Source organism: Coturnix japonica, chromosome 4 (genome assembly GCF_054131305.1).
Source record: "Coturnix japonica strain WE chromosome 4, WE-NBRP24, whole genome shotgun sequence".
In the NCBI taxonomy this organism is placed as follows: Eukaryota; Metazoa; Chordata; class Aves; order Galliformes; family Phasianidae; genus Coturnix; species Coturnix japonica.
This window is the reverse complement of record NC_140666.1, coordinates 80061952-80077084: the sequence shown is the minus strand read 5'-3', so window position 1 is coordinate 80077084 and position 15133 is coordinate 80061952. Positions and strand designations below refer to the sequence as shown.

Sequence of the window (15133 nt, the reverse complement as noted above, 5' to 3'; positions counted from 1 at the left end):
TTTCTGTTCTAATTAATACAAGTCAAAACTTCATTTTATTGTATTTTCTCATATCCTTGCTATAAACAGTTGCAAAAATATGCATTTTGTTTTTGCAGAATACTTCATATATTCTCTGCATCTGTATGGATTTTACTAAAAGATAATCAGAATTTTTATTCACTCAGTACATTTTTTTTGCTTGAGATCATGGAAATAGTCTTGAAAATTCAATTCTCATTATGTTGTTTAGACATTTTTAAGTGTCCTTTGAGCCAGAACTATCTGTAGAACCATGAAAATTTTACAGGCATTTTGGAGGCGAATTTCAGATTTTGTATCTAAATTTAGGAAAATAATTTCAGATGAGCAATATTCTGCTACTTGAAATTTCCTGATCCTTCAAGATTTCAGTACAGAAAATAGATGCTTGGCACTGCTCTATTGGAAGGTCCCTAAATAGTAATTATAGTGACTTACAATAATCATGTTATTAAAATATTAACTTTATTTTTGACTGGTGTCCCTGGTGATCTCCATTCTCATGTTCAGCTCTTTCAAGTGCCAGATCAGCACTTCTTCTCAATAGGAATGAATACTGCAAAACTGCCAAATGGACAAAAAGATGTGCAGAATGTCCAGATTTACACTCAAGCTGATTCAAAAACCATGAGCCGCCATATCATAGCTCAAAAATTAGAGAAATCTGGGAGAAAGCAGTCAATATTTACTCACCATGCTCATCCAGTAATATGTTGTCAGGTTTGATATCCCTGCAAAATAAGTAAATGCATACATTATAATTCATAGCAAAAGAAGATCTGTGATTTAAAAATGTTTTCCATATGGTTAGAGGGGCCAAGGCACTTAAAGTAATGAAAATCATATCTTATACAAAGGTAAATTATTTTTATCTACATTATATACTGCCTTGAAAATATGCATACTAAAGAAGTTGTCTAGGGTTTATTTCATATGTTTTTGTTTTCATATGGTTAGCACTGATAAAGATTTGGTTTACCAGATGTTTGATTTGTTATTCTTTAGAGCAGTGGGAACAACAAAATGGAAGAATTGCATCCTGGAAGTGCCTGATTGCCTCAGGGACTCCGCATTTGACAAACACAAGAAATCAGTTAATTGGAAACATCACTGATCTACCCTTTCTGCCATACCCACTAATCTGCTATGCTCATGTGCATGATCATTCACATATTGAAGAGTTCTGCTAGATCTTATACTACCTGAGCAGGTCTAGCAGGGGGAGCCTTTTAGCACTTGAATCTACATGTGGCTTCTTGTAATGGCAGGCTGGGGAAAGGGGTGGTGCTAAGGAAGGGTGGGGATTGCAAAGTACCAAAACAGAAGTTCAACTGTGATGTTCTTGGCACAAGTAAAAGACACTGCCTTAGAGCCATGCTTATCTTGTTAAGTTGACCTTCACACTGCTGTCAAGAACAATGGAGACAAGTTTTCTTCACCACTGCTGGACGATGCCTTCACACTGGCAACTCACACCTAATGCAATTTTGAAGCAGTATTGCATTGCCTGAGGATGAGATGCGTTGTTCTGCCTTAAGCAAAATATTTGCCCCTTGGGCTAAATTATTCACAGATCTCAAAAGAGAAGGCACTGAAAAATTGTTCCAAAGATCTGTGTATTTTAATACAGCCAAAAGATGACTTGATTATTCTGATTTAAACATTTCCCTATAAATCCTGTCTGAAATATGTACTTACACGTATTCAGACTTCACTAAAAATTTTTGCCTAGTTTTCCCATGAATGGAATAAAGAGAAGAATGAAGTGTTGCTAAAGGATATTACATCAGAACATTTTATTTGTTGTTTTTTAGTTTAAATATAGAATGATTTCTGATTGAAATGTCAGGAGTAAGATAGCAATAGCAACTGTATACATTATGTATTACATGACTTCAATATCTTTGTTGACAAAAGATGTCAACTTGCAGCCTAGTACTATGAATTCCAGACATTTTAGCCTTTCCTGGGAATCATATGAAATTGTGAAGTACCAGATTATATTCACAGTTTGTGCAGCAGCAGCTGGGAAACAAAATAAATAAGGAACTGTTTTGAATCACTTCCTGCATAATCTAAAATACTGTAGGATGTGTGTCTGTGTGTGTGTGTGTATGTGTGTAAGGACAATATATTTCAGTGTGAAAACCTGCTTTTTTTCTGCATAACTTAGGCTATCTATAATTGTGTGATTCAAGAGAAGATTTGATTTATACTTGTAATATAACGAGGAGATCTCTCCTAGAATCCATGTCAACCACAAATCTCTGATTTCTAACTTGTCAGTTTCCTCTTCCTCACACTCTCTTGGCACATCTCTTACCTCACTGGAAACTCTCCTTACTCTGAATTCACATTGCTGATGTTGTGAGATACAGGTGGACTGTAGGTTTGAATATCTTTTTTATAAGACTTATCATTCATTGAATTCGCATAGGAAATGTTATACATTTTTATATGTAATGTTATATATGATCTCTCATCTGATAAGAAAAGCTACTTCTCATCCAGTATCAAATATATTAACTAGTAACAAACTGATCTCTAATTACCCACAACTGTTTCCCAATAAGATAACTGTTTTGCCAATAAATGATTTCAATGACTCTGTGGCTGGCACATGACTTGAAAGTACACCAATGATTTTCAATGGGAATGAACTTGCAATTATGACTAATGACTATTGAATTAAAAATTTTAAACTTTGTCTTTACAGGATTTAACAAGCATAATATGTCTCTGCATTTCTTACATAGGTGTAAAATTGGAGTCACAGCCATATCCATTCTGTGGCTTATTAATATCGGAGATAAATTCATCCTTCAAACTGTTTTCAACAAATTGAGAGGAAAAAAAAACCCAAAAAAAACAACAAAAAAAAAAACCATTTAGAACTGGAATGATAAAATCATTCTTCACTGAGAATAAAATTGAGAAAAAAAATATTCAACTTTATGAAATATTCAACTAACTCAAGCAGTAGCTGATACTAGATACTCATTCTTACCTGAGGGATCTTTTCTGTCACTGACTTTGTTCATTTTCTCTGAGGCAGGACCACAGCTGGGGGCAGCTATGGCAGGGTGTATCAACTTGCTGAGGCAACTTGATAGACTTATCTGTCCCTGAAGCAACTTGATGGACTCATCACCATGTCCCCAATCTCAAACTGTTTTAAACTGATTTTACAGCAAGTAAATGTCATGGGCTAACTTAAACAAGAAGAGGAACAAGTTTCTTACTCATATTTTTTTCCCTTTGAGTGTAAGATGCTATTGTTTTCAGATCACATGTCAGGAGTTGCCTGGATTCATGTGATATGTGAGAAAATAAAGCACAAATTAACAGTGAAGATTGTGATTTACAGTAGCACTCCATTATGTAGTTACTTCCAGTTTACGGCTTAGCACTAGAAGATCACCCGTCTGGAGGCAGCTTGTCAAAAGCTTAGACTGGATGGGGTGAGCTCACTGTCATGTCTTTGATAACTTTGGGTGGGAAGATTCAACAGTGTCAATGTGAAGATCAGGCAAGTGTAGGAGCATTGCAGTTATAGTTACAGGATACATTCAGGATAGAAGGCAGCTAGTTCCTTTGAGTAAATACTCTGGTTAAATTCATTTATATAGTGAAAATGCTGTTTCTGTAGAGATATGAATTTAAAATATAATAACTCTTTAGTTAAGCTTTTAAATTCACAAACATTAAGTAAACGACTGTTTTGACTACACATCATCAGAAAATGCTTTTTGTCTTTGCAAGCATGTTCAAAGAGGGAAAAGATGGAAAAGAATTTCAGTGCCTTAAATTCAGGGTTTTCCTGTTATTTATATCCCTAGCTGATACAATGAACTGAAATACTCATTTCATAATCCAAGTATCTTGAACTAGCTCATTAGAAAATTCTGAAGACTTTTGCAAATAGCAAACTAACTCACGTCCAGACTCATCTGTCCCAAGGCTTGAATACTTGAAGAAAATAGTAGGAATAAGTAGCCTATCTCTAGCATGAAAGTAGGTTAAAATTCAAATGCTTTCCAATTCACTGTAGTTGTAACAAAATTTTAATTAGCTATATGACATAGTAAAAAAAGAAAAAGAAAAAAAAAAGTCATCTGAAAAGAAGTCTGAGAAATCTCAATAAAAGTGAGAAAATTAGGTAAATTTATTGCCCGTGCCAGATAAAATGACTAGAAGGTAATGATCTTAATTGCTCTAAAAGCAAGAGGCCACACTTTTTAGTGTCCCTTATATATATCAAATAATCACATAGAAGAAGACTGCAAAGCATATGGTGATGCTATTTACTCTAAAGCCTGAAATCCAGAGCAATGTCCAAAAAAGTTTCATGTATACTGATATGAAGTAGCAACCAGGACATTGTCAGTTTTCATCCCTTTTTATCTCTCTTGGACTTCAAATATAAATTCAGAAAGGAAAGACTTGTGGCTGATGAAATCAACTATGATTTATCCAGTTTGTGTAAGGAAATATTGAAAACTATATTGCAATATAAAACAATGTTCGTTTACTCAAGTTACCTGATTTCACAGTGTTTGAAATAAAACATCCAAAAAAAAAGATCTCAGGAGGCTGAACAACAACAACAAATTAAAAAGGAATGGCTGAGAGGGAACAACAAATAGAATTGTTTAGTTAATGAAAGAGATCTGCAAGATGCAACGTGACAGGCGTATCAAATACAAATTGTATGTAGATGGTCAATAGAGTTTTTCTATTTGCTTTTGGAACATAAAAAAAAATATTCATATTTCATATAAATGAAGTGAACAAAATAAACAGGGTTTTATTTGTACAACTGAGAATAAACTCAAGTCGATTACTGCAGGACATACTTCCATAAAAATGCTTAGGAGTCTTAAAGAAAACTTCATCAATGTAAGTAACAGAACTACCAGACTGAGCTCCTGCAGCTAGGATTAATCTAATTGATTCAGAGGAGCCCTTCTACAGCTAATGCAGGTGCTAACTTCTCTTCATGTTTTTGAAATACATCACTAATTTTGTCAAATATAAGGTCTAGGCTTGTTCTTAAACCTGTGAGAAATGAATAACTAACATTGCCCATCTGTTTTACTCTGCCTTTGTATACTAAGCAAACATACGACTACTGTCGTTGTTTCTGCCATTTAAAATTTTGTAAATTCCTGCTTTTTCCCATTTTTTTTCTCTGTATCACATCAAAAGACTTCATATGTTGTTTTGTTTCTGAGAAAAGGACAGCTGTTCCTTTCCAGTTCAGGCTTATTTTTAATATTACCAGAGGAGCTGTTTCACAAAATCACAGAATCACAGGATTTTAGGGGTTGGAAGGGACCTCCAGAGATCATCGAGTCCAACCCCCTTGCCAAAGCAGGTTCCCTACACCAGGTTGCACAGGTAGTCATCCAGGCATTTCAACTATAGTTTCAACTATAATAATGCTGAATAGGTCTTAATTTACATACATAATAACCTCTAACCTTTTAATTGGTACCAGTCAGAATCAAAAGTGTATTATTTCACCTTTATGACTGACCGATTTGCATTCTTTGTGTTGCTGGCTCAGAACAGAATTTAATGTACTGTTGCATTTTCATTCTCCTGATCTTCTAAAATCCCACAGTCACAACTATAAGCATCTTGGTTTAGAGCAGTTTACTAGCATGACTCATTAGAGGTATTTTCACTTCTTAATGAATTTTGCTTTTCTCTAGATGTGGAATGTTGAGGTTTCAGCTCTTTACTAACCAAGGATAACTTACAGAAAAGACTCAGTTGTGTGCAAACTCATGAAATGAAGTCATAGATATTCAAAATACACTCCTAGCTGCTTTCATTTGAATAGACAGAAGACATACTTTTATTCAAAAGACAGAAAGTAGAATACAAAAAACAAGTGTAAGATAAATCAAGGGAGGTTTAGACTGGATACAAAGAAAACCAATCACTGTGAGGGCATTCAAGCAGTGGAACAGGCTGCCCAGAGAGGGTGTGCAGTCCCTGACTGATATAAAGCCCTGGAAAGCCTGGTCTGATGTTGTACCCTATCATGCTTTGTGCTGGAAGCTGGTCTAAGGAATCCCCTGAAGTTCCTTCCAACATCTTTTCTACATCTATAGATGAGTTCTGTAGGGAGTAAAGAGGGCTATCTTTGCCTTCCAGTTTTTTCTTCCTCTTTTTCTCTTCAGTGCTGACTATCTAACGGTCTGTTTTATAGGATAAATCTTGAAAATAAAAAGAAAAAAAAAAAAGAAACTCGAAATATTCTATACTAAATATTCATTTTTCTTAATTATACAGCTTTTCTCTTTATGCAGAAGTAGGCATTTGAATTTATTGTTTTTTGCTTCTGACCAACATCTTTGCTTGTTTCAAGAAATACTCAATGGTACTAAAACACTGGTTTTAAAATATTGGTATGACATCAGAGGGGTGGGATTTAAAGACTTGTAACTGCTAAAGACCTCTGGTCACTGGTTTGCATTCCCCTCACTTAGTTATCACTAGTAATCACTGCCTTGTACTGTCCTTTCATAAAAAGACCTTCAGAGCCATCTGTTCCTGCTCTAATGAATGCCATGACATGACACGACTCTGTGAATCACTGTAATTTTGGAATTTGAAGATTTCAGTAGAATGGGAAATTAGTTGAGAACATGTGGTGTTGGATCCCGATAGATCTGGAAAGGGTAAAAGCATCTTGTAGCTGTTTGTTTGTGTGAATCTGGATGTGCTTCCACATGGTGCCAGAAATGACCTGAATACTTAAGTTCAGAAGCAGACTCTGACAGGTCATGATGTCTGGACATCATACAAAGGAACACTTTCTATTTAAAAAATGCCACATTCTGCCACAAATGCAGAAACAAGTAACTGAGATGCTGAAATCTCAAACTCTTGAACCTTATCTGTTTAGAGCTGGACTAATTCACTGATAGCCAGAGGCAAGTTACAGGAACACATTATTTCATGTCGCATGACATTAGTTGAACTGAGCTATTTATACAGAAATATGCACTTTTTTTAGCTGTTTCTCTCTTGAGTGGAGAGAAAACTTGCATAGTTGTGATTCGCTAATTCTGCTTCAAAGCAAAATAAACTGCTATTTAGCACCAGGTTGTGCATGCATTAATTTACCTTCTGAGAAGCAATGGGTGAAATAATTGACTGAATCAACTCTCCCATTTCCATATGAACTTTCTGAAGACTGTTGGACACAGTGTCAAATGGCATTGCTTACAGCGTGTAGCTCTAGTCCAAAATGTCAAAAATCTAAAGCATCAGCTGGTCTATATCCAATGGGACATATTTTCTCAGTCCTGTCTCCATTGAGGAAACAAAACATCTCAAAAATTTGCATTTCAGACTCCAAGTAAGACATGGAGACAAATTCATGGTTTTGCAGTGATTTACCAGATATAGCTTCAGAATTATCAGATACCAGTAGAAATTTCTACTGATTGCTCTTTTTTCTTTTTCTTTTTTCTTAATATAAATGTGGATATGGACCGATAGGTATCAGAGACCTTTAAAAATGTTTACTCCTTTCCCCACAGAAAGACTCAGATGAACAAACAAACAGCTTGTAAGGAACTGTTATTTTATCGGTGTGTTTCAACTATTGTAAGATATTTTAATTGCCCATTCATGGTACTCACCAAGTCAACAACTAAATTTAAAATTAATACAATAGCATAATACATTATATAATACAATAATATTTAAGAACTGTACCACGGTAGCTGTATAAACTGAGCTTTTGCATTATACAACCCACGCTGTGATACCCGGGATTCCTCTTGTGGATACAGAGGTTCTTTTCTAAGTGATCATTACCCAACCCAAATGACTTGCTTGCAATTTGGTGGTTCCCTGAAGTACTCAAAATAATGACAAAAGTGCCCTTTCTTTACTACAGACACTTTCTAGAGCTAATGCTGGATGTATCTTGCATCTAGAGCTTTTGCACTTTGGGGTGTCTGAGAGGAACCTTGAACAACCCACATTGATGATATGGCATATCATGGTGAACTTCATGAGCAGGAAAAGGAAAATCCTAAGGTTTCAAGTTGCCAGTGAGTGCCTGAGTAGTCATCTCTTTAATGCAGCAGAGAAATATCCCATCAAGCACATTTGCTGCTGCTCTGAGTCACGAGCAGAAACCAATCATATATTTGCAAGTGATGCTGTCTTGTTCTTTCTAATCTAAAATTCATGCTAGCATGAAATGTCAGGTTCCCCAGTCACCCTCACTGTTATCATTTCCTGCTGGGCTGCACCGGTTAAGTATTTAGTTCTTTATTTATCAAATTGACTATCTCAGACCCTGTGATACATGCAACAAGAAGAAACATGGAGAGGAGTCTGAACACATTCCACACTCAGATGAGCTTTGACATCCTTTGGATGCTTCCCATTCTGAATGACTGCAGAGTTAATGTATGTAAAAGTGAGCTGCAATAGCACAGGCTGAAAAGTGCCTGAAAAGAAGATCCTATTCAGTAAAAGATTAAAAAACCTGCGCTGCTGCAGCCCGAACTGGCAGGTTTTCTTGTAACATATATATTAATTCAACAAAGCAAAAGGGCAAATACCAGATTTTGTTCTGCATTTCCTCCTTCCACCCAATCTAACATTTCAAACACAGTCTCATGATACTTTTCTACCTCTAACATAGATAGGTTTATCCTATGTGTTTATATAGTAAATTACTTCTGAGACTAGCTTTGGATGCTTCTAAGGATGAACATTTACAAAGAAACTCCCACAACAATAAATATGCATATTCTTGAAGGCTGTTGTTTAAAGTAGATGGGAGTAGACAAGATGATAAAGACGACCAAATACACCACCTTTTTAAGAAGTCTTTCTGTTCTAAGAGAAGTCAACTACAAATTGCTTGGAATCCCACAGAGAATTATTGCAAGACTTCTTGATTGATCTGGATAAGGAACAAAAAATCTGCAATATTGAGTTCAGAGACAGTAGTAACATCATCATAGTTAAGACCAGTAGGCAAGAACACTGTGATGTGAAGCTGGTCTTAGACAAGACTCTACAGATAAACGTGTTACAGTAATGCTTAGGAGTGAAATTATTATAAGGGTTGCTACTTAATTCAACGGAAAATTGAAATTGTGTGCAATTCAAGATATTTGAATTAGCTACTAGTGTGAAGAGGGTGGTTACATTTCCATTTTTAGTGAGTGTATATCTAGACAATACAATCACTGGAGTGCAAAGATCCAGTTGACTAAATATCTATTTTTGGATTAGCTGAATATCTTTTTAGATTCCATTGGCTGTGTTGAATAGGTATCTACCTGCAGCTAATTTAAATATAGATTCCTACATTTAGATCTTCGTGAACTGTGGAATAAGGTTTTAAAAACATCAGAAACATTTAGCATGCAGCACAGTAGTATGAAAACAACTTAGGGATGTTCTCGAGTCAAATTATTGTAACATGTTATCACAGAAGCACAGGCAGGTATTTAAGCCTCTTGCAGAAGTCACGCTTCTGGCACTCATTGTCTCGTTTGACGTCATTTCGCACCATGAGGAGTGCAATCCTCCATGCATGATGAATCGGGCTATAGTTAAAATAGTATGTATGGGTAAGGATTTTCTTACCCAATACCATCAAATAAAACAACCTCACCAATTTGCGATGAAAGCACCTGAAGCTCTTCATGGCCTCCTCTTAGGATGTGGTAATAGAGGGATGTCTGAGAGTGGAGCCTGCTGGTTCCTCGCTCCCTTCCAGATCAGTGTCCATCACAAGCCCAGCCATCTGGGGAATCTGGGGAACCTGGAACTGCCACACAGAACTGCTCTTAAACTGTTCTGATAGAAGGAAACTGTCAAGACAGAATTCCTTTGGGGGGAACAGTAGGCAGTGGCTGAACACCATCATTCTTCTCAGTAACTAAAGAGTTACACCAGCTTGATGCATGTGTTTAAAAATATGGACAACAAAGGCATAATAACTCAATTTCTTGGTTTTAGATCTCCTACGCTGTATTTTTTGACACTGTTTCTTTCAAAAGCAAATGTTAAATAACAAGGACTAGATGATGGACTGTTGGCTGGAAATGGACATCCTTGCCTACATGCTCATAATTCATAATTTCAGCAGTGGAGGTACTCTGGGACTAAGGGAAATAAGATGGTACTTTAATTAGTGTTCAGTTCTCCATACATGTGTAAGTGCATGTATAAACATTCAGAATCTGTCTGTAGAGAATTTCTGTGGCAGAGAGTTGGTTTGCAGATGAGAGTTGAAGAATCACCACCAAGGGAAAATTCTGAAGAATCTCAACTCCCTGTAGATTTTAAAGGCAGAACTCTAGAAAGCTAATACATTTAATTACCATTAAACCTGAGAAACACTGCTTTCTGGCAATAGGTTTTCACCTCAGTATGTCTTGCTATATTACTAATTGTTTTGTTTACTATATTACTAATTGTTATTGATTATTAACAGTAAGCCAATTACTGTTTACCCTTATGAATTCAAAGTGGACCTCCAAAATACACTGAGTAGACATAATGATCTGATGCTTTAAAAAAGACCAACTTTTAACTTTTTTTTTTAGCAACTTGAGCAAGCAACATGTATTACCTATTTTGCCTGTTAACTATTCCCCCCATCATAGTACCTCTCTTATATTCTCTACTCTCTCTGCTCACTACTTAGTTGGAGTTTTAGGGGCAGTCCCTCTCCTAGTCCCTCACCGACACACTACTCCATGCTCTGCACTCCCAAACTTCTTCAGTTTCCTCTGTCCACCTCCACATTTAATGAAGGAGTTTCTGTCAATGTATCTCACTTTTATCTAATCTCTGGAATCTCATTTTTCTCCTGCAAATCTGCAGAGAAAACTGCTTCTCTTATCCCTTCCCTGGTTATTACCCAACAACTTCCCCAAGTTTTTGAATAGGAACATGTTATCCTTTTTCTTCTTGGTACACTCAGGTCCATCTGTTACCTTTGATTTTATTTTCCCTTGCTACTGTCTCCTGAGGAGCAGCTAGTTGAAATCTCAGTCATTTTTACTGGGAACTCAGGGGCCAGACATCCAGACCTTAAAACAAGGCTGTCTGACCAGACTGCTTTTCTTACATTGTTAAAAAATTTATATCTCCAATCTCCTGCTTTGTTATCTTTCTTGTAAGGCTTTTTTGTTTTGTTTTTTGTTGTGTTTTGTATTGGTGTTTTTTAATCGCTCATGAGGCCTTTTATCACTCCAGTTGCATGGCAGATCATATTGTGCATGGCACATTCAATATCGTTTGATATTGAATGATAACAACTACAAAGATGAGATTTTGAGCAGTGTTGGTTTTTACTAAAAATTAATGGGGTTAGAGACCTGAATAAAATCATAGAAAATTTTGCTTTGAACCACAAAATACTTATAATCTGAGCTAAACCCATAAGTGGAGTAGAGACAGTATCTGTGGATGGGAGGAGGGGACATAGTTCTATTACAAGAAACTCACCTTCTAAAGCACCTCCAACACACACACACAAAAAGTGTCAAATATGCAGTAAAACTGAAAAAAGCATAGAGCGTGTAATGTGATGAAATTAAGAATAGTCACTGTGAGCCAGGAAAATGAGAAGCTAATGTTTTGTATTATTTTTATCATTAGACTAGAGAGCAACTCTTTATCCTGCAACCGGAACTGTGACAAAGTTTCATGTGCACACCAAGATGAAGAAATCAGTGAGTGAACAAAGAAGACAAAAGAATGTTTGAAAATAACTTCTGGAGAATTGCCCTGAAGAGCACTCATAAAGTATGTTGAGAATAAATGCAAAACAATGAAATCAAGAAGGGAGGTAAAACTAAAAACTTGGCAATCTGTATCTTAATTACAAGCTCTGCCTACCAGTTGTTTCAAAATGTGATACTCTATTAGATGATCAGTGTTATAACTTCTCCTCTTTCTCATTCCTCTGTGTAGCTATTAAGTTAATAAAAATGTGCAGTTCAGCTGGAATATCAAAGGCGTGCTGAAAGCTGCTGAATGAATTTCTAAGGGAAGATGGAAGCTTAAATTGGCAATATCCTTTAAGGAAATGTCTTTTATTGCATCTCAAACAAGCTTCTCAGTTCCTGAGCTGTAAGAGTACTGCAGTCATGAAGAATTAATGCAAATTTTGCCATTTGCACCTTTTGTCATTTTGCCGTATATTGAAACATAGCTTACACCGTAAGGAAATCTCCAAGGGAATGCAAGAACACTCTGTGTACGTATTGTTCATCCAAGCTGAAGAAATTATGCAGTCATTAAAGTAAGGATAGCAGAAAGAAGCAATCATCCACCTGTTTCTGTTGGTTTGTACTTTGCTCAGCCTGAAGATTAGTCTCCTTTTTCCATATTCCCACTCTCCAACTATATACTTAATTAAAGATTCTAGCTATAGATTAAAAAACAAAAACAAAACAAAACAAAGCAACAACAAAAAAAAACACCTCAGGCATACTGCATAAAAATCTTCTGTTTTTATGGTCAGAATGTGCCTGTGTACAGCAGAGATGTCATGAAACTTCCAAGACAATATCAATTTGCTATCAACACAGTGACCCTTGCTAGTACACAGGAGTGACAAGTACTGTACTAAAATCACTTCAGAAAGCAGCAATTTCTTAAATCAGAAAACTAGCATAAACCAAGTAATATTTGTGTTTGGAGACTTGACATATTCTTGAATATAGAGCTCTGTTTCTCTTCTACCAGCATCTCCTACTTCAGCATTTGGATCTGTGAAATCAATTCATGCTCAAATTGTAATACTGAGGAGAGAAGGGAAGAAGGAAGGAAGGAAACCATTTAACTTCATTATCCATGAATGGAGTGATAAACTGTGGATATGAAGAATATGTACAGTATTTTAATACATACCATATGTCGTACTGAATACTTAGTATAAAACTTTTCTTAATTGGTTTAATATGAAACAACTGTTAAAGAAACCCAGAAGGAGAGAAAGAAAACAATAACACAGGCAGGTGATGGCAGCTGATTTAAAACTGTGTGATCTTCAGAAAATAGAAACAATACATAGGAAAGTCATAATCCCAGAACCAACATGCAGGTAGGATTTGTGAAAGCCCTCTAGCAGACAGACATACATGAAAAAGCCAACACAATAATATGTTTGCTGGCACAATGACTGACAAATGGGAAATGCAAAGCATATAATTGGCTAACTGTTGGTTGATGTCTACATGGACTTAATGGGTTTCCTTTTAGAAGACTCCACAGAAAATTTGTGCTGGGCACAGGGCAGCAGTGGACATGCTGACATCTCCAGAATATGTGGCTATCACACTTACCTACAGCAGCAAGCTTCATGGAAGAGAAATTCCCTGGCAGCTTTTTATTATCCATTTGTATCTGTACCTCTGGACATGATAGAGAATTGGAATTTGCCTGGCCATTCATTTCTGTACCTTAGAGGTGAAACTACTACAGAATGAAAAATTCAATGAGACTGATTGAGACTGATGAGTAAAAGTTTTCAGTGCTGTCCATAACTACCTGATCATCACCAGTTAGTTCTCATGTTTCTGCTTCATTCCAGTGGTTTCTGGTTCACAGGTTGCTTCAGAACTGTAAGAAACGATCTTTTACTCTTTTGAGTCACTCCAAAAACCATTTAGAGCTTCTCTTTCACTCAGTGCTGTCCTGTGAACATAACAGTTTTCCTTTATACTTAACTATGAACAACATACTGATTACCTCAGTAAGTCTGAAGTTATAACTGATTGGAGCAAATCAGACTTAAAGGAGTCCACAATACTCTAGTGATGGCATTGGACTTTAGAGAGAGAGGCTTTCATCATTCATTTGGATGTATTACCTTATTTCACCAGACTGCTGGACACCTTGAAGGACACACTGATGATGAACATGAAATTCCTACACTACAAAACAGCCTAGTAGTGCTGCACAGGCAGTACACCTGGCCTATCCTTTAGCCATCCAAACTCCCTTACTTTGCAGCAGAGCACTTGGTAGAGTGACTCATAATCCTCCATTTGTCACCATTTTCCATTATTTTCTGCCTGAAATACCTGAATCAATTCTGTGCTACAACCAAAGATTTAGTTGTATACTTATGTACACACACACAAATTATTTTACATTTTTAAAAATTACTGAAAAAAGCAAACAAACAAACAACAACAAAAAACATGGTATTCACATCTAACATACAGTCCAGTATGTTAAAATCATGCTGGAAATTTACTACAATTTCCTTTCCAGACATTTGCCACAGCCAGCTTCATTACTGACCAGATGAAACTAAAGGGAACAAGCAGTGATGGAGAGTTGTAAGGGCAATGCTGTTAAGGCCCACTTGGAAAGAGAAAACCTGATGTGATCAGTATGAGTGCATTACTTGAGCAGCAGGCGCTGCGCTGCTCTGAGACAAGGCTCTGGCTGCAAGAGCAACCTGGGAGACACAACTTCTGCTGGTGGAAGAAATAACTGAATGAAAATGTGAAGCCTACTTTGGTGGTTTTATTGAAATATATGAACAGAAATGTTTGTGAAAGAAGAAGGCTGAGTTACTCAAGTCTGAAACAAGTTCATTCAGCCTTTGATGGGAAAATTTCTGTCCAATATATTTTTCATTGATACTATACAGGCATCATGGGAAAGAATGCATTCAGATTTACAGTCCTGAAACTTGATGTCAGCTCATGCAGAGTGCCAGATCTGATACAACATTTGAGAGCAAGTGAGACTATGTGAACTGTCAGAAGCCATTCTGTGTGCGCTGGATCCAAAGGCCCATAAGAAACAGCAGATTTAAAATAATTTGTTTTAAATTTTAAAAATGTGGAAAAAACATCATTCTAGCAAAGTTATGAGGAAATATAAGTTTGTGATGTAGTTTTACCAGTGTCTAACAGAGATGTCTCAATATTAATTTAGATGCTGCTAAATGAAATATTTGCCCAGAATAATCCTCAGATCATAACTTACAACTTATCACGTCCTTTCTTTTAAAGTGCTTATAATTCTGGCTGAACATCTGTGTAATTGCAAATATTTACAACAGAGCTTCAAGTGAGTGACACGCAGT

General features: G+C 36.3%; 1 protein-coding gene across 3 annotated transcripts in view; it reads right to left on the bottom strand.

The window, feature by feature from the left end:
- STK32B (serine/threonine kinase 32B) overlaps positions 1-15133 on the bottom strand; it is a 129799-nt gene that overhangs the window by 34951 nt on the left and 79715 nt on the right. For all 3 annotated transcript variants that reach the window (XM_085547282.1, XM_015862540.3, XM_085547284.1), the window contains one exon: positions 715-752. In XM_085547282.1, the coding sequence (XP_085403408.1) occupies positions 715-752 (38 nt within the window). The remainder of the gene's footprint in view (positions 1-714; positions 753-15133) is intronic.